The 26,632-nt window shown below is 40.0% G+C and overlaps 1 protein-coding gene across 4 annotated transcripts in view; it reads left to right on the top strand.

The window, feature by feature from the left end:
- PCSK5 (proprotein convertase subtilisin/kexin type 5) overlaps positions 1-26,632 on the top strand; it is a 452,417-nt gene that overhangs the window by 301,976 nt on the left and 123,809 nt on the right. For 3 of the 4 annotated variants that reach the window (XM_082843248.1, XM_082843247.1, XM_082843246.1), the window contains exons 17-20: positions 10,224-10,308; positions 14,217-14,314; positions 14,746-14,875; positions 15,291-15,406. In XM_082843248.1, the coding sequence (XP_082699374.1) occupies positions 10,224-10,308; positions 14,217-14,314; positions 14,746-14,875; positions 15,291-15,406 (429 nt within the window). Of the gene's footprint in view, positions 1-10,223; positions 10,309-14,216; positions 14,315-14,745; positions 14,876-15,290; positions 15,407-18,493; positions 19,262-26,632 lie in introns of those variants that run through there. The other variant, XM_082843249.1, reaches the window with a different exon arrangement.

The following is a 26,632-nucleotide window of genomic DNA, read 5'->3' as shown; positions in this document are numbered from 1 at the left end:
TGGGGCTCTTGGCTTACCCTTTAGAGCAATGGGGATGGGTTCCCCAGTAGTTTTTATTTTCCCCAAAATTTGGAACATAAGCTGCAATGTGACGAAGAAAGGGAAAAATGAGAATGGGGAGGGGACATAAGGGATCAGAAGTAAGTAGTATTCCTTAAAGAAAAAATTCAAAATTCAATCAGGAAGGCTGAGCCCTGGAAAAGATGCCAGGAGAGGTCCCAAGCCACCACCACCCTCCCGGACCCCAGGAGTGGTCATGAGCTGCCTAAGCCACCATGGTGTACTCCGGGGGCGCACCTGAGCTGCCACCGCCACCAAGAACGCCAGGAATGGCACCAGCCATCACATCTGCATACCTCATATTAAGGGGCTAATGATCAGCACATGCTGAGGAAAGAGGCAACAGGCATCTCTACTAAAAACAGCCCTCGCACCGAATATATTAAACCCACACAAGCTACACAGGGATGCCCCCACATATAAATAGCCCTCCAAGACCACAGTAGATAATTGTTTCTCCTAAACTCACACAGTAAGAGAAATATAAGTAAAATAAAGTAGGGGAGGAACCATTCCCAGTTAAAAGACCAAGAGAATTCCCCTGAAAGAACAAACAATGAAACAAACAGACCTCTTCAGTCTAATAGACAGCAATTTCAAAAAGGAGATAATGAAAATACTGAAGGAATTAAGAAAGGCTATCAGCAGGAACGCAGAATACTGTAAAAACGAATTAGAAACTATAAATAGGAACCAAGAAAAATTAGAAAACTCATTTGCAGAGACAAAACTGAGCTAAAGGCATGAATAGCAGAATGAATAATGCAGAAGAATGAGTAAGTGACCTGGAAGATAGAATAATGGAAATCACCCAATCAGGACAGCAGACAGAAAGCCAAATGAAGAAAAATAAATGAAAGCAATATAAGAGACCTATGGGATAATATACAGCATGCCAATCTATGCATAATAGGGATTCCAGAAGGGGAAGAAAGAGAAAAGGGGATCAAAAATGTAATTGAAGAAATTATGGCTGAAAACTTCCCAAACCTAAAAAAAGAAACAGATATCCAGGTACAGGAAGCACAGAGGGTCCGAAACAAGATAAGCCCAAACAGACCTACACCAAGACATATTATAATAAAAATGGCAAAAGTTAAAGAGAGGATTGTAAAGGCAGCAAGAGAAAAACAAAGAGTTAATTACAAGGGAACCCCCATAAGGCTATCAGCTGATTTCTCTAAAGAAACATTGCAGACCAGAAGGGAGTGGCAAGATATATTCAAAGTCCTGAAAGGGGAAAATCTGCAACCTAGCACACTCTCCCCAGCAAGACTATCATTTAGAATAGAAGGAGAGAGAAAGAATTTCTCAGACAAGCAAACACTAAAGAATACAGCAGTACTAAACTGATCCCAAAAGAAATATTGAAAGGTCTTCTCTAAATAGAAAAGAACTAAAACTCTGTAGGAAAGAGAAAATCACAACTGGAAAGTAAATCACTTAAATAAGCCAGACACAGACTTCTTTAAAAATCAAAAAATTTCTGTGAAAGTGATGATAACCATAATGAACAGCAAAAGGATGAAGATGTAAAAGAAGACATCAAAATCATAAAATGAGGGCTTCCCTGGTGGTGCAGTGGTTGGGAGTCCGCCTGCTGATGCAGGGGACACGGGTTTGTGCCCCGGTCCAGGAGGATCCCGCGTGCCACGGAGCGGCTGGGCCCGTGAGCCGTGGCCGCTGGGCCTGCGCGTCTGGAGCCTGTGCTCCGCAACAGGAGAGGCTGCAGCAGTGAGGGGCCCGCGTACCACCAAAAAAAAAAAAAAAAAAAATCAAAAAATCATAAAATGAGGGGAAGGAGAGTAAAAAATGTAGATTTTTTTTCCTCCTATAATGTGTTTGAGCCTCTATGACTCCCAGTCTAAGGCAAGTAGGTATAGGAAGGGGTTAACATACTTGAAAAACAGGCTAAGCACAAATCAAAAACGTACAGTAGATTCACAGAAGCCAAAAAGAAGAGAACATAAGTATAATGCAGAAGAAAATTATCAAACCACAAAAGGAAAAACAAAAAGAAAGGGACAAAAAAGAAATATAAAGTCAATGGGAAAACAAGGTTTAAAAATGGCAATGAATACATATCTATCAATAATTACCTTAAATGTCAATGGACTAAATGCTCCAATCAAAAGACAGAGTGGCAGACTGGATAAAAAACAAGAGCCTACAATATGCCACCTACAAGAGATCCGCTTTAGGGCAAAGGACACACATAAACTGAAAGTGAAGAGATAGGAAAAGATATTTAATGCAAATGGAAATGACAGGAAAACAGGGGTCACAATACTCATATCAGTCAAAATAGACGTTGAAACAAAGGCCATAAAGAAAGATAAAGAAGGACACTATATAATGATAAAGGGACCAATACAAGTAGAGGATGGAACACTTGTCAACACATATGCATCTAATATAGGAGTACACAAATACATAAAACAAATACTAACACACATAAAAGGAGAAACTGACAGGAATACAATAATAGTAGGAGACTTTCACATCCCACTCACATCAATGGACAGATCTTCTAGACAGAGAATCAATAAGGCAACCGAGATCCTAAATGATACAATAGAACAGTTAGACTTAATTGATATTTTCAGGACATTACATTAAGAAAAACCAGAATACACATTATTTTCAAGTACACATAGAACATTCTCTAGGATTGACTACATCCTAGGGCACAAAACAAGACTCAACAAATTTAACAGTATAGAAATTATCTCAAGCATCTTTTCTGACCACAATGGCATGAAATTAACCACAGGAAAAGAAATTAGAGAAAAATGATGAAACGTAGACTAAACAACATGCTACTAAAAATCTAATGGGTCAGGACTTCCCTGGTGGCGCAGTGGTTAAGAATCCGCCTGCCAGTGCAGGGGACACGGGTTTGAGCCCTGGTCCGGAAAGATCCGACATGCCGCAGAGCAACTGAGCCCGTGCGCCACAACTACTGAGCCTGCACTCTAGAACCCGTGAGCCACAACTACTGAGTGTGCTACACCTACTAAGGCCTGTACACCTAGAGCCTGGGCTGCACAACAAGAGAAACCACTGCAATGAGAAGCCCACACACTGCAATGAAGAGTAGCCCCCACTCGCGGCAACTAGAGAAAACCCACATGCAGTAACGAGGACCCAACGCAGCCAAAAATAAATAATTAACAAACAAAAAACTAATGGGTCAACAATGAAATCATAGAGGAAATTTAAAAATACCTTGAAACAAATGACAATAAAAACAACCATACAAAATCTATGGGATACAACAAAAGCAGTTCTTAAAATTCATAATGACACAGACCTTCCTCAAAAAGCAAGAAAAATCTCAAATAACCTAACCTACCACTTAAAAGAATCCGGAAAAGAAGAACAAATAAAACCTAAAGTCAGCAGAAGGAAGTAAATAATAAAGATCAGAGAGGAAATAAATAAAAGAGAGATTAAAAAATAATAGAAAAAAATCAATAAAACCAAGAGCTGGTTCTTTGAAAGGATAAACAAGACTGACAAACTTCTGGCCAGGCTCGTGAAGAAGAAAAGAGAGAGAACCCAAATAAACAAAATAAGAAATGAAAAACGAGACACAACAGCTGATGTTGCAAAAATACAAAACATCATAAGGCAATACTATGAATGATTACATGCCAACAAGTTCTACAACCTAGAAGAAATGGACAACTTTCTAGAAACACAGAGCTCACCAAAATTGAATCAAGAAGTAGATAATTTAAACAGACTGATCACTAGAAGTGCAATAGAATCTGTAATCTAAAAACTGCCTACAAACAAAAGTCCAGGACAGATGGCCTCACAGGTGAATTCCACCAAACATACAAAGAAGAATTTAATACCGATCCTTCTCAAACTCTTCCAAAGAAACTGAAGAGGAGGGAACACTCCCAGAGATATTCTACGAAGTCACCATCACCATGATACCAATAAAAGACAAAGGCACTGCCAAAAATGAAAATTACAGGCCAATATCTTTGATTAATATAGATGCAAAAATTTTCAACAAAATATTAGCAAAACAAATCAAGTAACACATAAAAAAGATCATACACCATGACCAAGTGGGATTCATCCCAAATTCACAAGGATGGTTCAACGTACACAAATCAATGTGATGCACCACATAAATAAAAGAAAAGACAAAAAACACAAGATCATCTCAGTATACGCAGAAAAGGCTTTTGACAAAATTCAACACCCATTTCTGATAAAAACTCTCCAGAGAGTAGGCACAAAAGGAACCTACCTCAACATAATAAAGGCCATGTATGACAAACGTACAGCTAACATCATCCTCAGTGGTGAAAAGCTGAAAGCATTTCCTCTAAAATCAGGAACAATTCAAGGATGACCACTCTCACCACTTTTATTCAACCCAGTTTTGGAAGTCCTAGCCATGGCAATCATAGAAGAAAAAGAAAATAAAAAGGAATCCAAATTGGAGAAGAAGTAAAACTGTCACTGTTTGCAGATGACATGATACCATACCTAGAAAATCCTAAAGATGCTACCAGAAAACTACTAGAGCTCATCAGTGAATTCGGTAAAGTTGCAGGATACAAAATTAATACACAGAAATCTGTTGCATTTCTATACACTAACAACGAAAGATAAGAAAAATAAATTAAAGGAACAATCCCATTTACCATCACATCAAAAAGAATAAAATATCTAGGAATAAAACTACCTAAGGAGGCAAAAAACCTGTACTCAGAAAACTATAAGACACTGATGAAAGAAATCGAAGATGACACAAACAGATGGAAAGATATAGCATGTTCTTGGATTGGAAGAATCAATATTGCCAAAATGACTACACTACCCAAGGCAATCTACAGATTCAGTGCAATCCCTATCAAATTACCAATGGCATTTTTCACAGAACTAGAACAGAAAACTTTACAATTTGTATGGAAACACAAAAGACCCCAAATAGCCAAAGCAATCTTGAGAAAGAAAAACGGAGCAGGAGGTATCAGGATTTCTGACTTCAGACTATACAGCAAGTCTACAGTAATCAAGACAGTATGGTACTGGCACAGAAACAGAAATATAGACCAATGGAACAGGAGAGAAAACCCAGAGATAAACCCATGCACCTATGGTCACCTTGTCTTTGACAAAGGAGGCAAGAATATACAATGGAGAAAAGACAGGCTTTTCAATAAGTGGTGCTGGGAAAACTGGACAGCTACACGTAAAAGAGTGAAATTAGAACACTTGCTAACACCGTACATGAAAATAAACTCCAAATGGATTAAAGACCTGAATGTAAGGCCAGACAGTATAAAACTCTTAAGAGGAAAACAAAGGCAGAACACTCTTTGACATAAATCTCAGCAATATCTTTTTGGATCTGTCTCCTAGAGTAACAGAAATAAAAACAAACACAAACAAATGGGACCTAATTAAACTCAAAAGCTTTTGTGCAGCAAAGGAAACCATAAACAAACTGAAAAGACAACCCATAGAATGGGAGAAATATCTGTAAATGATGTGACCATAAGGGAATGGTCTCCAAAATTTACAGTTCATGCAGCTCAATATCAAAAAAACAAACAACCCAATCAAAAAATGGGCAGAAGACCTAAACAGACATTTCTCCAAAGAAGACATACAGATGGCCAAGAGGCACATGAAAAGATGCTCAACATCACTAGTAATTAGAAAGATGCAGATCAAAACGACCATGAGATATCACTCCACACCCATCAGAATGACCATCATCAAAAAGTCTACAAACAATAAATGCTGGCGAGGGTGTGGAGAAAAGGGAACCCTCCTGCACCGTTGGTAGGAATGTAACTTGGTACAGCCGCTATAGAGAACAGTATGGAAGTTCCTTAAGAAACTAGAAATAGAGCTACCATATGATCCAGCAATCCCACTCCTGCATATATACCGAGAAAACCGTACTTCGAAAAGATACATGCACCCCAATGTTCACTGCAGCACTATTTACAATAGCCAAGACATGGAAGTAACCTAAATGTCCGTCAACAGATGAATGGATAAAGAAGACGTGGTACATGTATAGAGTGGAATATTACTCGGCCATAAAAAAGAATGAAATAATGCCATTTTCAGCAACATGGATGGACCTGGAGATTGTCATACTGAGTGAAGTAAGTCAGACAGAAAAAGACAAATATCATACGATATCACTTACATGCAGAATCTTTTTTAAAAAATGATACAAATGAACCTTTTTACAGAACAGAAACAGACTCACAGACTTAGAGAACGAACTTATGGTTACCGGGGGAAGGGTGGGCAGGGGGAAGGATAGAGTGTGAGTTTGGGATTGACATGCACACAGTGCTATATTCAAAATAGATAACCAGCAAGGACCTACTGTACAGCACAGGGAACTCTGCTCAATATTCTGTAATAACCTAAATGGGAAAAGAATTTGAAAAAGAATAGATACCTGTATATGTATAACTGAATCACTTTGCTGTACACCGGAGACTAACACAACATTGTTAATCAACTATACTCCAATATAAAATAAAAATTTTAAGGGGAGGTGGAATATAATAAAAGGTATTTATGACAAACCCAAGCCAAGATAATACTCAGCTGTGAAAAGCTGAAAGCCTCCCCGCTAAAATCTGGAGAAGGACAGAGATGCCCACTCTCACCTCTTCTATTCAGCATAGTATTGGAAGTCCTAGCCACAGCAATCAGACAAGAAAAAGAAACAAAAGGTATTCAAATTGGAAGGGAAGAGGTAAAGTTGCCGTTATATGCTATATGTTATATGACAATGATTACACATATAGAAAGCCCTAAAGACTCCACAAAAAACTACTAGAACTGATAAACGAATTCAGCAAGGTAGCAGGATACAAGATTAACATACAGAAACCAGTTGCATTTCTTTACACCAACAATGAATATCAGAAGGGGAATGTAAAAGACCAACACCTTTCAAAATTGCACCCCCGAAAATAAAAGATTTAGGAATAAACCTGACCAAGGAGGTGAAAGACTTATATGCTGAGACCTATAAAACATGTAATAAAGGAAAGTGAAGATGATTCAAAGAAATGTAAAGATATTCCATGCTCTTGGATTGGAAGAATTAGTATTGTTAAAATGGCCATACTACCCAAAGCAATCTACAGATTTAATGTGATCCCTATCAAATTACCCATGAATTTCTTCACAGAACTAAAACAAATAATCCTAAAATTCATAAGAAACCATAAAAGACCCAGAATTGCCAAAGCAATCCTGAAGAAAAGAACAAAGCAGGAGTCATAACCCTCCCAGACTTCAGACAATACTACAAAGCTACAGTAATCAAAACAGCATGGTATTGGCACAAAACAGACATATGGATCAATGGAACAGAATAGAGAGCCCAGAAATAAAGCCACACATCTACAGTAAATTAATCTTTAACAACGGAGACACAAATATACAATGGGAAAAAAACGGTCTCTTTAGCAAGTGGTGTTGGGAATGTTAGACAGCTGCATGTAAATCAATGAAGTTAGAACACACTCTCACACCATACACAAAGATAGACTCAAAATGGCTTAAAAACTTAAACATAAGACATGACACCATAAAACTCCTAGAAGAGATCATAGGCAAAACATTCTCTAACATAAATCATATAACTGCTTTCTTCGGTCTCTCAAGGCAGTAGAAATACAAACAAAAATAAACAAATGAGACCTATCAAACTTCCAACCTTTTGCACAGCAAAGGAAACCATAAACAAAATGAAAAGACGACGTATGGAATGAGAAAAAATATTTGCAAATCATGCGACAGACAAGGGCTTAATTTCCAAAATATAAGAACAGCTCATATAACTCAACAACGAGAAGAACAGATAACCCAATCGAAAAATGTGCAGAAGACCTAAATAGACATTTCTCCAAGGAAGACATACAGATGGCCAATAGGCAAATGAAAAGATGCTCAACCATTGCTAGTTATTAGAGAAATGCAAGTCAAAACTACAATGAGGTACCACCTCACATCAATCAGAATGGCCATCATTAAAAAGTCTACAAATAACAAATGCTGGAGAGGGTGTGGAGAAAAGGGAACCCTCCTACACTGTTAATGGGAATATAAGTTGGTGCAGCCACTGTGGAAGACAGTGTGGTGGTTCCTCAGAAAACTGAAAATAGAACAACCATATGATCCAGCAGTCTCACTCCTGTGCACATATCCAGACAAAACTATAATTCAAAAAGATACACGCACCCCTATGTTCATAGCAGCCCTATTCACAATAGCCAAGACATAATGTCCATAGATAGATGAATGGATCAAGAAGATGTGTGTGTGTGTATATACACACACACACACACACACACATACATAATGGAATACTACTCAGAGCCATAAAAAAGAATAACGCCATTTGCAGCAACATGGATGCAAGTAGAGAATATCATGCTAAGTGAAATAAGTCAGAAAGAGAAAGACAAATACCGTATGTATCACTTATATGTGGAATCTAAAATAAGACACAAATGAACCTGAACCTATCTATGAAACAGAAACAGAAATCGGAAACATAGAGAACAGACTGGTGCTTGCCGAGGGGGAGCGATGGAGTGGGAGGTTGGGGTTAGCAGATGTAAGCTTTTCTATATAGAATGGATAAACAACAAGGTCCTACTGTATAGCACAGGGAACTATATTCAATATCCTATGATAAACCATAATGGAAAAGAATATACAAAAAAGAATGTGTATTGGAAAAGAATATATAAAAAAGAAGGTGTATATATGTATAACTGAATCACTTTGCTGTACAGCAGTAATTAACACATTGTAAATCAACTATACTTCAATAAAAATTTTTAGAAAAGGGATCAGAAATAAGTAGTATTCCCTGAAGAAAAAATTCAAAATTCTTTCAAGAAGGCTGAGCCTTGGAAAAGGAATTTGGTTCTAGATGGTATATGATAGGATAAAGATAACTGAGAGAACCAGTTCTTTTGCCAGAGCCTGGAAGGAAGATAATTAAAGAAGGCTATCTAAACAATTACTTTGCTGATACAAGTGGTCTGTGCATCTCTCTCCTTCTATGCAATTGCCTTTTGTTTTAATTTCCTCCTTTAATGAGTCCATTTACATATAACATAGTGATTATGTATGATCGTGACTTGCAGTAATTACCGCCAACATATTTACAGTTCCCTTGAATAGTGTCATTAACTCCTCAAGGCAGGCTGAGAGGTACGCATTATTGTAATATTTAGTTAACAAATGGGAGAACAGAGGCTGTGAACTTGCCCACTGGAGATGCTAAAAGCATAACACAAATCTAGGTCCTCTGGCTTCAGAGCCTATGCCATGTCCAGTAGTCTCAATGACACTATGAGGGGGAGATCACAGATTGTAAAGGACTTCATATTTCAGGCCAAGGGGCTCAGAATTGAGAAAGGAAATGGACTTCCAGGAGGTCCTTAGAGGGATCCATTAAAGAGTGCTTCTCTGTGGAACCCTGAAGAACACCAGCTAAATAAAGAGCAGATAGAGAAGCCTAATGACAAAGCTTCACTCAAGTCTACATACACATGAGGTTGGAATCCACTTGCATCTCAGAGAAGGTATCAAGTCTCCAGCTGCTATAAAGTTTAAGACACTAAACAATGCAAGAAATAATCAACCCTTACCTTGCAATCTTAAAAGCAAGTTCTATTTTCTAGTATAGTTCGTCAGAGTAGTCCTTAAAGCTGTGAGCATGGGGTCTACCATTCCATCCCTCAGCTGGTAGTGTTGCTTCTCAACACTTCGTAGTGACATTGCCCCAGCTTCATGAGTGAGATTTTCATTGTAGGAAGTTAGGAAACCCTGCTTGGGAAAGAGAATGGGAAGAAGAAAAAAACCAATAAACTATTTAAGAATTAAGTGGGCTGTAGTTCTCTTGTCTATAAAATGGTAGATATCACTAAGGCGTTACCCCATGCTATATAGTTCCTACCTGTATTTGGTTTGCTGAGAAGTGGTAGCAAATGCTGAGTCTGGGGCTTTTCCTACAGTTTCCTACTCAAGGCCATGTGTACTATAGCATACATTAGCAAACATTAGAACATATGCTTTGATGGAATCCAGCAGACCAAAATTGACTTATAACCTTGTTACTTTTTCTTTTTTAACAGAGAAAAATCTTTGCCGGAAATGCAGTGAAAACTGCAAGACATGTACTGAATCCGACAACTGTACGGAATGTAGGGAGGGGTCAAGGTAAGAGAGTGAAGGATTTCATCAAGTAACACAGCCCAAGGACTTCTCAGTACAAATTAAAAAAAAAAAAGTAAATATAACCCTTTTATAAGTTACCCTTGGTTTGACTCCCATTCAAACACTGATTGCTATTTGCATTATCTCTACCATTTTATGTGAAAAAATGGATACCATCTTGGCTAAGGAAGGTTTATAAACCAAATAAAATTCCTTTAGAGAAGACGGCTCAAATACAAGAAAATAAACGGCCATTTGAGAGGCCTGCTTCAGGCTTTTTGACTGGTAGTACATCAGTCAAGGATTACTGTGTAGGTAACACCAATGAATTATATTTAATCCCCATGATTCATTCCTCTGATGGTCGAAACTATTCCCTTATCTTTATTATTTCTCTCCGTATAGCCAATCATTCTCTTATCTTCAGCACCTCAGGCTGGTTCCATTATGCTATGATATGCACATAGATTTAATACCAAGGGATATTTTCCTTGAATGGATGAGACTTGCACATTGCTAAAGCCAGATAGTTGATAGATTCTTTGAGAGAATAACATGCAGCTCAAATGAACTAGGTATTCTCTTGATGTCCTTAGAGAAGGTCAGATCATCCCACACTGAGTGAGGAGTTGGACTCTGGGTTTATTACATAGAGCTACAATTGTGCTCCATTGCTTCCCTTTCAAGAATCACCAGTACCTCTGTTTTCACCTTTGATCAGAGGTGAAATATGCAGGGTCCAGGCAGTTTTTAGGCAGGTAATTCTTTGCATTAATTAATAGTGGAACATCATTTTGATTTCGATTAATTGATTATCCATGGCTTTCTTTTTTTCCCCATAAATGCATTCAGTGTCAGTTTGCTTAGCACCTTTTACCTCGGGGCTTCGGTTTTGATAAATATCAGTCTGGTAGGCCTCCTCCTGCTTTTTGTAGAAGGAGCAGATTGGCATAATGAAAAGAAGGAAGATAAATGTGAGCTCAAATCTTTCTCCGCCATTTATCAGCTGTGTGATTTTGGCCAAGTCACTTTGCCCCTCTTGAGCTCCGGTTTTCTCATCTATAAAATGGTGACCGGGCTTCCCTGGTGGCGCAGTGGTTGAGAGTCCGCCTGCCGATGCAGGGGACACGGGTTTGTGCCCCGGTCCGGGAAGGTCCCACGTGCCGCGGAGCGGCTGGGCCCGTGAGCCATGGCTGCTGAGCCTGCGCGTCCAGAGCCTGTGCTCCGCAATGGGAGAGGCCACAGCGGTGAGGGGCCCGCGTGCCACAAAAAAAAAAAAAAAAAAAAAGGTGATAATAACCCCGATGCTGCTGGATTATGATAAGGATTAACTGTGATAACATTTACAAAGCACTTATTCCAATATCTGATACTGAATTGGTCCATGAGAAATAAAAGATTAAGATTATTCTCTATATTTCTTAGGGAACATTTGATAGAGTAAGTTAACCAGTGCTCTCCAACAGAAGTGTGAGAACCATATGTTATTTTAAATATGTCAGTAGCCACATTAAAACGAGTAAAAAGATACGGGTGAAATTTATTTTAATAAAATATTTAATCAAATATATCCAAAATATTTCAACATGTAATCAATGTAAGACAATATAAAAGATAATTAGTAAGATCTTTTATATTCTTTTTTGTTTGTAGTACCTAGCCTTCGAAATTCTGATATGTATTTCACCCCTAAAGCACATCTCAATTCAGACAATAATTTTTTATGAGAAATACTTGATCTGTATTTAGATTTTATAAAATTTAGTTGAAGTAGGTTTTTATATAGCCAAGTTGTTCCACACTTACTCAGAAGTTTGCCAATAACCGAATCAAGTGCCAATTTGTAAAATTTAGAATGAAATTAACAAAAATAAAAAAAAAATGTTAAATTCTGTTCCTCGGCCACACTAGCCACATATCAAGTGCTTCCGAGCCATGGGTGCTACAGCATGTGGGACGGCACAGGTCTAACCTGGCTGGCTTATCCCAGAAAGAGCCCAGGAGTTCGCGGTACCAGGTTCGTTAGCCTTGCCACCCCTGTATTTTGGAACCATTAGAAAGCATCATGGTTCACAGAGACTCTGCTCTGCTGCACGTCCCACTTAGTGCATTCCCTCCTCACACAGTGCAGCCTCTGTCTCCTGCTGAATAAGTGCCAACCTCAGAAGTAATGTCCTTTATTAGAAAAACAAGCAGCTTTTTAAAAAGTTTGATAAGTTTTTTGGTAGTCCTGTTTCCTCCCACAAAAGGATTCATTTGATGCACTGTCCCCTTTTTACAGCTCTGCAAAAAGGAAAGGGATTTTCTTTTACTGGCTTTTTAAATGACAGCTCTCTGGCCAGTAGAAGATCTATGAATGAAATATACTTTCTGTCTCCTTGAGGCTCCCTGCGTTTTCCTTAGGGGCTTCTAGGGTTGGCCATTTTGCCTCAAGAGACCTGTAAAATTTTAAATACTGGCTAAAAACAAACAAAAATATCTATGCATAAAATACTAGAAGGAAATGGATTAAAATGTGAACAGGACTGTTCGGGATTCTTTTTCAACTACTTTGGGTTTTGTCCTTTCCAAATTTCTTTAAAGAGCATAGGGAAGAATAAATGTTACTTTTTAGTAGTATGATCCATATTCAAAACACAGTCAAGTAAGATGTGAATTGGAACAATATAGAGAAATATATTTTTTATAAGAAAATAGAAAGCATTTGACCCTGTTGCTTAGATACCCATTTTCTAGTATTGTCTATTGGGTGACATAGGATTATGGTAACAGTCTCACTACTGAGTTATTCCGTGAGTAAAATTTGTATATTAAATGTTGTAAATTTCATGCATTTGTTTTTAAGAATCAGTCTGTAGACTATGAAAAAGCTCATAGCTGATAAAAATTAGAAGAAAAAAATACACATTCCTCATGTGACATTCTAGCAACTCATTAGGTAACACCTAAGAGTGCTATTTAGAGAAAATATGACACAGATAACACCTAAAAAGACTAAATAATAGTATAACTAAGGAAAATCGAGATGTTTGGAGAAGCAGCAGTATAAGTAGATAATTTTGCCAAATTTTTCATTAGAGTTTAAAATTAATAAATCAAGCAATAAAGGCAAAGGTATATTAGAATTCTGTTGTTTTGACTGGAACCAACAGAAGAATTAAAATCAGAAACACTTAAAATCAAAAAAAGGCTATTCCTGGGAGTTTGAGCTGGGGGTTGGGCAACGATAGTTGTGCGCTTTTATTGTTGCAATTCATTCTACCATGTGTTCCTACTACATTTATAGTTACAAAACTACTTTTAAGTTTATTGTGTAGTACAGAGGTCCCCAACCCCCGGGCTGCGGACCGCTACCTGTCCGCGGCCTGTTAGGAACTGGGCCGCACAGCAGGAGTTGAACGGCAGGCAAACGAGCGAAGCTTCATCTGCCGCTCCCCAGTGCTCGCATTACTTCCCCCTCTCCCCCATCTCATGGAAAACTTGCCTTCCACGAAGCTGGTCCCTGGTGCCAAAACGGTTGGGGACCGCTGGCATAGTAGGTCTAGGAGGTCTGGATATCAGGGAATTGGTAGGCATCTTGTTAGCTAAGGTGATTGTTTGGGTCAATCAAATACTTTTAAAAACCTCCATGTTGTAAAATGTTAAGAAATGTGTCAGCCAGTCTAATAATTAAGAGAAATAGTCCCCAAAGTTTGCAGCACGTGTGTATGCTACAGACATAATTTTAGGCACAGAGAAGCATTATAGGCAATGGGAGGAGAAAGAAAAAAAAAGACTACAGGGGCTATTTCCCATGCTTCGAAGCTTTGCCAAAGCCACTGGTCTCTGGGGGAAACTGTATTTGTTACATATGGCGTTGGGGAGTCATGACTCCTTTGCCTGTTCACAGCAGTCTGTGTCTGTGTCTTCAGCCTGCAGGGATCCCGGTGTGCCGTTGCCTGTGAAGACGGACGGTACTTCAACGGCCAAGACTGCCAACCCTGCCACCGCTTCTGCGCCACCTGTGCTGGTACCTTCTCTCCCAGTCCTCTTGTTTATCCTTCTGGCTCTGGTTTGGCTTTTGTTTACCTGTCTTTATCCATCACTCATGCAAACCCATTTGATATTTTTAAAATAAATGCTGGAGAAGCATGGGTCTCTTCTGATAATCATGCATGTATTCTCAGAAGTCAGACATTAGTAGCCCATGCTCATTGAAAACTTAAATTTCCCAGTGATACCTCCTTCGCTTTCCAAAGAGATTTGATGTTTTTGGCAAACGGGTTCAATGTAAAACTGGAGCATTATTTTTTCCAAAGAACATAAGGAAAAGCACAAATATCATGATTATTAAAATTACAACCTATTAATGCCATTTTAACCAACTATGCAAGAAGCAGCCCATCATGCAACCTCTTCTGAGGTTTTGTTTCTGTCTTCGGCATCTGTCTTGCTTTTAAGGAGCAGGTGCTGGTGGGTGTATTAACTGCACAGAGGGCTACTTCATGGAGGATGGGAGGTGCGTGCAGAGCTGTAGTATCAGCCATTACTTCGACCACTCTTCAGAAAATGGATACAAATCCTGCAAAAAGTAAGTGGATCCACCCCTTAAGCCCTAGTGTTTGGCTACCGGGTTCCTTATTTGACTGCCTTCATAAATAATATGAAACAGAATTATTAATGAAAAATAAGGTTCAAACATTTACCTGTGGACACTGTGCTGAACCTTTAACCCAACTGATTTTTTTTTTCACCTCAGAAGAACTTTAAAACCTCTAAAGTAATATTTCTGTTTCAAATGCATGCTCTCTCCCCTTTAAAATCATAGTCTACCTGCTAGGCTTTCTTTAATGTTGTCAAACCTAGCAGTTATTGTAAGAAAAAGATTTTTGTGGCATCTTCAAAGGGAGAAGATTAAGTTTAAGACATTAAGAGGTTGGTAGCAAACACATCTTCTTCTGTGCCTGATGTGCAAAAGGATGATAAATTGTACATTGTCCCCTTAGATGTGACACCAGCTGTTTGACATGCAACGGTCCGGGGTTCAAGAACTGTACGAGCTGCCCCAGTGGGTATCTCTTAGACTTAGGAATGTGTCAAATGGGAACCATCTGCAAGGACGGTGAGTACAACTGCTCGTTTTGATCTTCTGAGCAAAGTGTGATCTTTCTACGTTAAGGTCTAATATATTTCCACTTGAAAATGAAACTCTCAAGCGTGCCCCAGATAGGACACGCCCATTATCTTGTTGGCGTTCATTCATCTCGAACTTCTACCCTCAGTGGGTTTGGTTTGTTGGTGGTTTTAATTGCAAGAAGAACTAAGGCATCCACTAACCAAGATGGCACGAGTCAATTATTTTTTACGTAGTAAACTTGGTTCTTTACAACTTTAGAGTTTTGGGTTCACAGCAAAATTGAGCAGAAAGTGCAGAGAGTTCTCGTATAGCCCCTGACTACCCTACGCACATACACAAACACACACACAAACACTCCCATTATCAGTGTCCCTCACCAGAATGATATGTTTGTTATAGTTGATACCTACATTGACACATCATTATCACCGAAGTCTATAGTTTACGTCAGGGTCCACTCTTGGTGTTCTATGAGTTTGGACAAATGTATAAAGACAAGTATCCACCATTGTACTATCATACAGAACACCTTCACTGCCCTGAAAATCCTCTGTGCTCTGCCTGTTCCTCCCTCCTTCCCTCCCCCTGCCCAACCCCTGGAAACCGCTAATTTTTTTACTGTCTTCATAGATTTGCCTTTTCCAGAATGTCATATAGTTGGACTCATACATCGAACACGAACTAGAAAAGGCTACCTACTGTATTTTTTCCAGTCTTTTGGCATATGTACTTTTCATCAGATTTTTAAAATACCGTATACGTGGAGTTTTGTGTTTTGCTTTCTGCACTAAGCATTAGATAAACATTATCCTATGTTTTTACAAAGTCTTCAGAAACTTCATTTTTAATAACGGCTTCATATTCTATCATGTGGAGATGCCACAGTTTATTGCCACACTCCTCTTATTTGGATTGCTTATAATTTTGATATGTAAATAACAATCAAATGGTGTCTGAATCTTTAATTAAGCTGTGATAGGCATCTATCTAATGACAGAGCCAACTACAGATTGGTTCTAATGTTAATGTTGGTCTGTTTTTCTTTTCATTGCACCAGTGGTTCTCAATCAAAATGCCAGGACCCCAGACCTTCCCCAAAGATTCATTTAAATTGGTCTTGGGGTACAGTTTGAGCACTGATAGCTTTAGAATCTTCTCAGGTATTTTTAATATGCCGCCATTCCCCCTGACAATTTGGGAAATACCAAGTTCTCTCCCTTTTCTAGCCTCAGTTTCCCCATCTATAAAATGAATGAATTTAAATTAGTCCAACTCCAGCCTTTTGTGAACTTTGACTCTCGATACAATTCATGCAGAGAGGGCCCTAAAATTTGTGGCTAAATTTTTTGCAGACGTGCATCTCAGTGATGTAGAAAGAAAATGTTTTGAACCATCGTTGTTCTAAACATCTTTGGACTGTTAGGAAAATAGGAAAATAAAAAAACTATGCATTTGGAACAGTTTTCCCTGATAAAATCATTTCCCTGGGCTTAATCTTTGTCTTCTTTTGAATGGTTCCTCTTCTGGAAATTTCACAAGAGGCAGAAGAGTGCTGTGGTTGGGAGAATGGGGATTCAGGAGTCAGAATGCTGTCATTCATACCTAGCCTCCAGACCTTGGGCAGGTTATGAGCTTTTCTGGGCCTCACTTCCCTCATCGGTAAAAATGAGAAGGATAACGCTGTCGACCTCATATGGTTATTCTACAACTTCCCGTTAGGAACCTCAAACATCAGAAAGATCTGAGCATGCGATGGCATGCATAGGAACATCATTTATGGTCTCATAGCCACAGAGGATCACAGGTGACTCTGCATCATCATAGCTTTTCTAATGTATGATTGATCTGGCCGGGACGGGCAGACCTGCTCAGGCTCTGTGTTCACACTTTTCGTGGCCAGGGCTAATTCTCACCACACAACATGGAGGTGAGAAGATTGAGGGATAGCACCCCAGGTACTATGTAAGTATCACCTTTTAGTTACCAGCCAGTGCTCGTTTGAAATTTTCACCCGCAGCACTTGGTACCGGGCATTTCAAGGTTTGCGATGCTTTAACGGCTTTCCCTAAACCACAGTAAGCATGGGATAATTTATGCCAGTGGCACTTTGGTAAAAGTGGAGTGTCAGGATTGCAGGCAAAAGTGGAAAATGAAGAACCATGATCTGTGATGGGTCCATTTTCAGGTCGGTTAAAGGAATGAGATCATTGATGGCTCACCAGGCTTTTCAAATCACGTGGCAGTTGCATTCAGGGATGTGCTATTTATTTTCTTTCAACTGTCATATTTCAGTGATTCTAAGACATACTTTTTTAATATATTTTAACAGCTCTGGAATCAGATGCATCTTATAATTCATGGCAGCTTACAACTGCTTTTGATCCACAGGTTGATGTGACATAGTTGTCATCGCCTGTGACTTAGTCACAGATATGTCTAGTCAACTGAGTTAGGCACATGATCACTCCTACTTGTGTTGCATTTACTTGCACTTCATAATAGCTTGAACAAGTTAAACTATTTCTCAATATTCAAAGGAAGAATTATTACATAAGCCCAGAAACAAAACAGCATGTTATATAAATTTAACTAATACTTTCAATAAGCATAAAACTAATATTCTGATAAGAGGCTATTGTGTCACCATTTAATATGAATTTTTTTCTTGGTAGTACTTAAAGTAGTGGTGCATCTGAAATCCAGTGTCTTGGATTCAGTGAAATATAGTATAAATGACCGTATACGCCCTGCTCTAGGTAACTCCGAAAAGAAAAATTCCTTGCCTATATTATTATTGATTTCTAATTTATTCTTTTTCTAATCTTTTTTTTCCTTTCATAAATGGATACCAATCACATTTACCGTTGGACTGGAATGTCTCTCCTTGAAAACAATGCTGTTGACTGAAATCACTTTGGGTGGACCAAATTTCCTCCTGTTGACCGCTCCCGAATGATCTCTTCCAATCCCCCCAATCTGCCTCTCTGGCCAATCACAACCTTCTTCCGTGTGTGTCCATCATGCTGCTCTCGTCCTCAACTTCCCCTCTCTCTTGCTGACTTCCTGGAAAAGCAACGGAAGAGTCCTGGGCGGAAGGAGGCTTCTGTATGCTAGTGAAAAAGAACAATCTGTGCCAACGGAAGGTTCTTCAACAACTTTGCTGCAAAACCTGTACATTCCAAGGCTGAGCTGCCATCCTAGATTTCTTTGTTCCTGTAGACTTATAGATTACTCCATATTATTATTAAAAAGAAAAAAGCAAGCAAAAAAAAAAAAAAAGCAAGCCACCTCTCTCTTTCTTGCTCTCTTTTCCTCTCTCTCTCTCAAATTTGTGCAGGGAGATGGTGAACTGTTTTGTCAGAACTTAAATGGAAAAAAAAAAAAAATAAACCTACAACAAGCCTACCTTTTATAACTGGGTGTTTAGTGCTAAACAGCCAGAACCACAGAGACGGTATTGTATGACCAAAGCATTTGATGCCAAAATTTGACGTTAAAGTAATGATTTGACTTCCTGCCCTGTTTTTGAAGGTCCATTTCTTTTCCTTTTGCATTAACTTGCTTGTTTCCCCTTTGAGACGCCTAAAAATATACCTTTCAAAAACATCACAAGAGCAGACATAGATCAAAATGAAACAGAAAGCTCAGGCATCCATCATTTCTCATGCTTGAGTCCACTGTTGGGGGAAATGGCAGAAAACCGGACCTAAGGGCATTAAGAACATCCCGCAGAGTTGTGTTCAGTGTCGTCTGTCTTGGTTTTTCACAGTTGACCATTGATACTTTCCACACATAATTTACTTCATGCATTATGTGCTGGTTTTGGCATTATGCCCACTTGATAAGTCTGCTCCACTGGTTTCATCCAATAGACTTGCTGCTACTGGCTTTTCCATGGTAGATTCGGTTATTTCACATACAGCTGGTCGAATGGGATTGCTCTGCATAGTCAAAGTGGTGATGGACAGAATGCAAAGATTCACAAAATAGCTGAGACTGATCCGGCTCCCCCCAAATCCAGAGTGTTCACTTGTAAACCCTGCACAATCTCTTGGTGCTATTCAGCCATTATCCCCATAGCATTTTTTTTTTTTTTTAAGGCCATCAGAAATTCCATGTGTTGTAGTGGGAAGCATTTTGGATATGATGAAGAAAATTTCTTCCTGGAGTCAAAAGTTTCTAAAAGGTCCTGTATTTTTAAGAAATGGAATTTATTTAAATAATATTTAAGCTCGTGCCCAAGTTGGCCGGGCAACATTTTTCAATGGTGCTTATTAGAAGTTTTTTTCATCTTGTCATTTTAAGAAAATAAAACTGGAAATGGAATATGGGCAGCATGATTGTACCCTCCTGGTTCTGTTCTTTTCCCACTCCTCTGTCCCTCTATAACCATGCTATGATACACCTGTCCACTGAATGTCACTGAGATCATCTGTTTTCTTGGAAATATCTTCACTGATTTTCTATGACTCCCCAGACACATCCTGGAATCTAGCAGACTGAATTATGTGAAGACTGTTTGGATCAGTGGTCAAAAATGAGGAAACCTGATAGATCTTTTTATAACTCTGAGTTTCTCTGTTTAGGAGAGGATAGACTGATATCAAGTTTCTTCATGTTTCATATCAAAGCTCCATTGGTGACCTCATTTGCTTTGAGAATGACCAGCCATCTTGCAAGCTTTAGGCTTCTGACAGCCTCACTTCCAAGATGTCACTGGCCTCACAGATGAGAGGAGGAATGATATCAATATAGGTTATCCTGGGAAGTGGATGCTAACTAAGGTCCCCATCCAAGCAGCAAGGTAGTAAAAAGCCTACCTTGAAAATATGCATTCCTAGACATCAAAGTTAACATTGAACCCAAGGTGAATAATGAGTATAAACTCTAATGACCCTCTTAAGAGCACTGTAGTGATACTGAGTCACGTAATGATTCATATGTAACTAGGGAATCAACTGATTCTGTTGAGTAATTTTCCTCTTCATAACACTTCAGGCCCTTCTGACCCGAAGAAAGCAAGTTAGTCCCAGGTACGGCATGTAAAGTCTTACATTCAAAGGCACAGTCCCTAAGTGGACAAAAGCAAGTGAGAGCCTAAAGCAAGGTCAAGCAGACGGTGAAACCAGATTCGCCTGCAAAGAAACCCATTTAACTGGACCCACCCATAATCTATGGGGCGCAGAGTTACTATGAAGGGAAAGATAAAAATGATGTCTGTGTTCTTAGACAAATAACTATCAATCTGACGGTCAAAATCATTGGGGTCTACCAACATGTGTTCCATTTCTCACTGACCATGCAGGCACACATTGTGGAAATACTGGTTTAACTACTAGTGGTTACTGCCTCGTTTATCTACAGAATATTATTAACTAGAACATAATGCTTTCAAAGTTTAAGTTAATGTTATATATTATGTATAAATATATATATTCATAATGAGATATATGTAATGGATAGTACAAAGTTTGGAGACTTAACAAATGCTCTAACCTCTAGAGACAAAAGTCCTATCTTCTGTTTTCTTTTGTCTTTTGATTTTTCATTAGTGATCCATTGTTAAATCCAAATCCACTTTTACTGAAAAATACTGTACATGTGTAAAATGTTCAGTTGTTTTTTTGTAAAATATAGTAGAATGGTTGTAATTGATACTGGCCAAAATCAATGTTATTCCATATTTTATTTTTTCTATTAAATTAACCTAAGTTCCTGTTTATTTCATCTGTTCGTACCCATGTGCAAACATCTCTGAAAGGGTGAGGTCATGAGAAACTTCTCTGTTTCCACATAGATGCTGAATATGGAGGAAAGGGTGAGGTGAATGAACCATCTAAATAAAGTTGGGAAAAAGGGTGAGCAGAGGTGGGAACTGAAAAAAAAGGAGAAAGTAACAGCAATAGAAGAAAGGACCAGTTTAGGTTTGGTCATGAATGTATGTTAAGTCCCATTTTTAGTAAGCAGACTGTGAAAAAAATCTTCAGAAGTTCGGTGCAGTTGCTTTTGCATTGTACAGATGCCATGTCCAGCGAAAGGGCCACCTGGACCTGTCCTTTCCCTGGTTTCCCCCAGGGCATGGACTACTGCATACCCGCCAGTGGGTGTATGGAAGGGTGGGGACCAAGGGGCTGGGCACAAAGAGGTCAGGCAGCAGGGGCAGGTGTGAAAGCTGTTATAGAAGATGACCTTGTTCAATGGGCTAATATCCTGTGTATCATTGTTAGTTGGCTGTATCCCCGGGTGCCTAGAAGATGACTTTTCTAAAATCAGTCTCCAGTACATGCCACAGGGTAGGACTGTATAGTTAGCAAAAAACAACCATGGATTATAGATCTTTGTGAAACCTGCTTGAGAGGGTCACTAGCCTTGAGAGTTCAATGCCCTGTCTTCTGCAAAAAGAAATGAGAAATCAACAGAAGTGACACACATATTGCGCTCCAATTAGGTTTAAAGATCTGGGGATACAAGAAGGTATAAGAGAGACCTGCTGCCATGAAGTCCCATTAGAGAAATGGAGAGAAACTAATTTTATTGACCACTTACTATGTGCTGTACAATATGGGAATATAGAGTATATATATACTGATATAAATATATCCTCTTTTAAGTTTCACACAAACTCTAGAGCAGAGACATGTATTATCCTCTGTTTATAAATGAGAAAGCTGAGGCGTACGGACTGAAATAAATTGATTGGGATTACATAACCAGACTCAGAATAATAAAAATAAAATTCAGTATTAAGACCATTAATACTAAGTAGTGAATTCTAAGTTCAGACAGGCAGAAATTCCTTTGAATTGGATTGGTCAGGCCGAGTTTCCTAGAGCTGTCTGGACTATCACTGGTTCTTGGAGGATGGCTAAGGCTTAACTAAGCAGATGGGACTAAAGCAGGAGGAGCGTTACCAGTGAACTTGCTGCACAAGAGGTGTTCAGGGAAGCAAGTCAATTGTTTTAATGCTTTTTAATCTAATTAGCCCGTTGCTACAAAGGACAGTGGTTCAACATTTGAGGGAACCAGTCAAGAAGAATCGACATTTTTACACTTTCCAAAAGATGCCCATTCTTTTCAATTCCCACACCCATGGAAGACCTTGCTAATCATCAATATCCATCTGTGGATATCCATCAGCATTTTCTCACCTTTCACCCCAGTATTAGGGCCTTATCATCATGCTACTGATCTATCAGACTCATGGTTTTCCACCCAACAGTCTACTCTTCATTTTGAGGAACTGGCACACTGAGTGCTTCGTAGACAAGGGCAGGTAGTTGTTGTAGTAACTACTAAATTAAAATTTCTCCATCCAGTGATCAACACTGTAGGCACATCTGAGTATGGACATATTAAACACCCCATCCCCCTCATGTAGAAAGAATATCATGCAGCTAAAATATAAGTGGGCATGCATTCTCAACTGCTTTCATATGATCATTCAGATTCGCACAAAGGGCAATGACAGACAGCAGCTTGACGATTATGGAGAAAACTGGAGGCAACTTCCGCTGTGGCCTGGCCAGCTCAACACTGCCGCCTTCCATCTGCTGATACAAAATGGCAGCGAGAGCACAAAGGCCAGCTGCAGCCCCACCTCACGTGGCCCAAGCTGGGCCCTGGGCCCCAAACTCAGTACGTGTCAATGACAAAGTATGAACCTGCTTCTCCTGCCTGGGTGACAACCATTTCCAAAGTTATTTTTGTTGCAAACCTATAAAATCTGAAATTCTCGGCAGAATACTTAGGAGCCACTGACAAATTTAGCAGGGCATGGCCAAGATGGACTTAATTTCACTGTGGCTCATTGGAGCAGCTTGGCAGTAGAGATGGGGCTGTAATCCATACAATCATGTCTCCTCTTCATCATGAGAGGTGAAGATCTGGCCCAGAGTCAATTCCTGGGCAAGAAGGATGCAGTTGTGCAGCATCACTGAGTCTCAGAGGGCAAGTCTGGGACCTGGGAATGCCAGCAGTTCCTTCCTACCTTCTACCTGCAAGGGACTTAGAAGGATGTTTGACTGTCTTATTACTGAAAGATTTTCTTGCAAGATTTCTTCTCTAAAGGGCCACTGTTTCGGTCCCCTGCCCCCAACAATTGTTGCAACTGTTGCTTTTTCAGGGCCAGGCATCAGGCAACAAAAGATAGTTTGCATCCCCACTGCTAGAAGTTTCCAGAAACATTCCCTGAGGCCTGAATTGTAAGACCCTTTTTCATTTTATAAAAGAATACATTATTTTAAGAATACAGTGTTTTGAAGCTGGCAGAGTTCTACTAAAATGGCTTTATTTAATTTTGCACCCAAAAAAATCACAGCGACCTACAGAAACTAACTTTCTGTTGCAAGATTCACAACAAGTCAAGGGTGTGGCTGAAACTCAAGCCCACAGCATCAACCTTCTACACAACACTGCCTCCTTTTTATGAGTACCATAGAGAAAACAAGTCCATATGTGTTGCAAGGCAGGGGGTAAGAGCCTTTTCCCAAGTGTGGATAGAAAGCACACTGTATCCCTGAACTTGGCTTTTTCTCCTTATGAGCCCAAATGAATTGCTTCCGTAAATAAACTTTGAGTCCCTGTCATATACCAAGCTCTGAGGTCCTTCATGCCCTCTTCAAGCTAATGGTCTAGGGGGAAACACAGATACAAAAATGCATGGTTATAATATGAAGCTATCCAATAAAGGGCTAAAAGTCCCATGCCTTGCACGATAAGCTTTCCAAGGGCATCCAAAAATAACGTGAAACATTCAAAATAGAGTTGCCTTTCAAATGTGCAACATCAAATGATATTTTAATTAAATATCCACAAAATGCAAAATGTCAAGCAGTCAACTGCAGCTCAAAGCTGAAGCAATCACATATAATTGAACTTAATGTGGGATAAAGCTGAATTTTAATATGTCTGATATGATGTGGGACCCACAGAGGTAGGAGAGCTTAGGATCTGCTGGGTTCCTAATTTAACCCTGCAAAGGAGGGAGAAATTTACTCTTCATGGGGGGGAGGAATATATTTATATATATTTCTGATCTCTTCCCTCAAGATTCCCACCTGCAGATCCAAATAGCTACTTGCCATTGCCCTTCAGATATCTAATAGACATCTCAGAATTAACACGTCCACAATAGACTTCAGACTCGCCAATCCCCTAAACATCATCATCACCAAGTGTCTCCCATCTCAGCAAATGGCATTAAAATACATCCACCTAAATACCCATCCATCCACCATCTGCTCAAACCTGAAACCTAGAATTCCTCTTTTTTTGCGGTACGCGGGCCTCTCACTGTTGTGGCCTCTCCCGTGGCGGAGCACAGGCTCCGGACGCGCAGGCTCAGCGGCCATGGCTCACGGGCCCAGCCGCTCCGCGGCATGTGGGATCCTCCCGGACCGGGGCACGAACCCGTGTCCCCTGCATCGGCAGGCGGACTCTCAACCACTGCGCCACCAGGGAAGCCCTAGAATTCCTCTTTTTCCGCCTCCAAATCCAATCCATGAGCGAGGTCCCATTAACCACACCTCCATGATATATCTCGAAGTGGTCAACTTCTCCCCATTCCATAGCTATAAGTCTGGATCACACCACCATCCTCTCCACCCTAAACTACTGCCAGAGCCTCCTAACCAGGCTCCCCGTTTCTCTCCGCCTCCTTTCCTCTTTTTTCTCTCCTCCCCCATCATTCTCCACACAGATAGCAGAGTTATTCTCCGCAGAGATAGCTATTACAACTACAAAATCTGATTTCACCTCTCCCCATTCACTCGGAATAAAATCTGAACTCCTTACCTGAGATCTTTCTGATCTCTTCTCATGCTTCCCTGCTCATCATATTCTAGTCATACCAACTTTCTTTCTGTTCTTCAAACAAAACTAGCTTATTTGTGCATCCAGACCCCTGCTCTTCACATGGCTGGCTTTTTCTCATCCTACAGGTCTTAGTTCAAAAATAGCTTCCTCGGGAAGCAGCTCCACACCTGCCCACTTTTTTGGTCTTTTCATAGCACGTACCACAGACATGACGTTCTATCGCTCACTGACTTGATTACTGTCGGTCTCTCCCTCAGCTCTGCGACAGCTGGGGTTTTGCCCATCTTGTTCACAGCTGTATCTTACAGGTCTAGCACAGTGCCTTGCTTAGTAAATATTTGTGGAATGAATGAATAAAAAGGCGTCAGAGAGAAATGGCATTAGACATGAGCCTTGAAGGATAAGCAGGAATTTGTCAGTCAAAGAAGGTGAGGATGTTGGAGTAGGACTTGCGAGAGAGAGAGAACCGGTACAAAGGCACAAAACCATCAAAGGGCTTGTGGACTGAGAGGCAGGGAGTGGGCAGGGTGGGCAACTGAAGGGAGGGAATGGGAAGACCCCAGAGGTCAAGTTGCAAAGGGCTAATAGGAGGGGCTGTTGCCCTTCCTCCACCTCCTTGTCCTCGGGGTCATCAACCCTCTTTTCAGAGAGGCTAATTGACTTGCTCAAGGACCACATCAAGTCAACTAGTGGCTTCCTGCCAACAAGTTCGGGAGACATTCAGTGAGACTGAATGCTGAGGACGCTGTAATCTGCTTCAGTCCCCAGGGGACTGATGGCTGCATCGAGCCAGCTAAATGAAAGGACAGGGTACTGAGCGGAGCTCAGCTGTCCGATTAGCTCACATGAGAGAAGGCAGCCCATGGCTTCTCTTCCCTGGGATGTCCATGGCCAGAGCAACAGATGTGGTAAGGCCTGTTTGCAAGGCCTGTTTGGGGACAAGGGCTGGCTCAGAATCTTCTTTTCCTTCTAAGAGAAAACCCCTTGCCCTCTAAACTCTCATTACCAGAGATGAGTAAAAGGGAAGAAAGTAATATGTGAGCAGCTCCCTTTCACAGCAACAGAAACAGTAACTCCCATATATGGGGCACTTTCCTGTGTGCTAAGCAGTGTGCTCAATTCTTTGCACGAGCTATTTCATTCGATATTCCCATATTCCCATATATTCGAGAGCCCGACCTTATTCTCTTTTCACAAATGAGAAAGCAGATGAGGTAAATGCCTAAGGCACCCCAGTGGTTAAACGGAACATCTGGGATTAATTTAAATCCATACGATCTGATATCAGAGTCTCCAAGAGCCAAGGAAGATGTCAAAACAAACTTCAGGCTGTGACCGTAGAGCCTGCGTCAGGATTGTATACGTTACCTGACAGCGTCAGGTCCAGGGTCCACGCTG

Source organism: Leucopleurus acutus (assembly GCF_964270905.1).
Source record: "Leucopleurus acutus genome assembly, chromosome: 7".
NCBI classification, from domain to species: Eukaryota; Metazoa; Chordata; class Mammalia; order Artiodactyla; family Delphinidae; genus Leucopleurus; species Leucopleurus acutus.
Note: the sequence above shows the minus strand (reverse complement) of the source record. Positions and strands in the feature narration are given on the sequence as shown.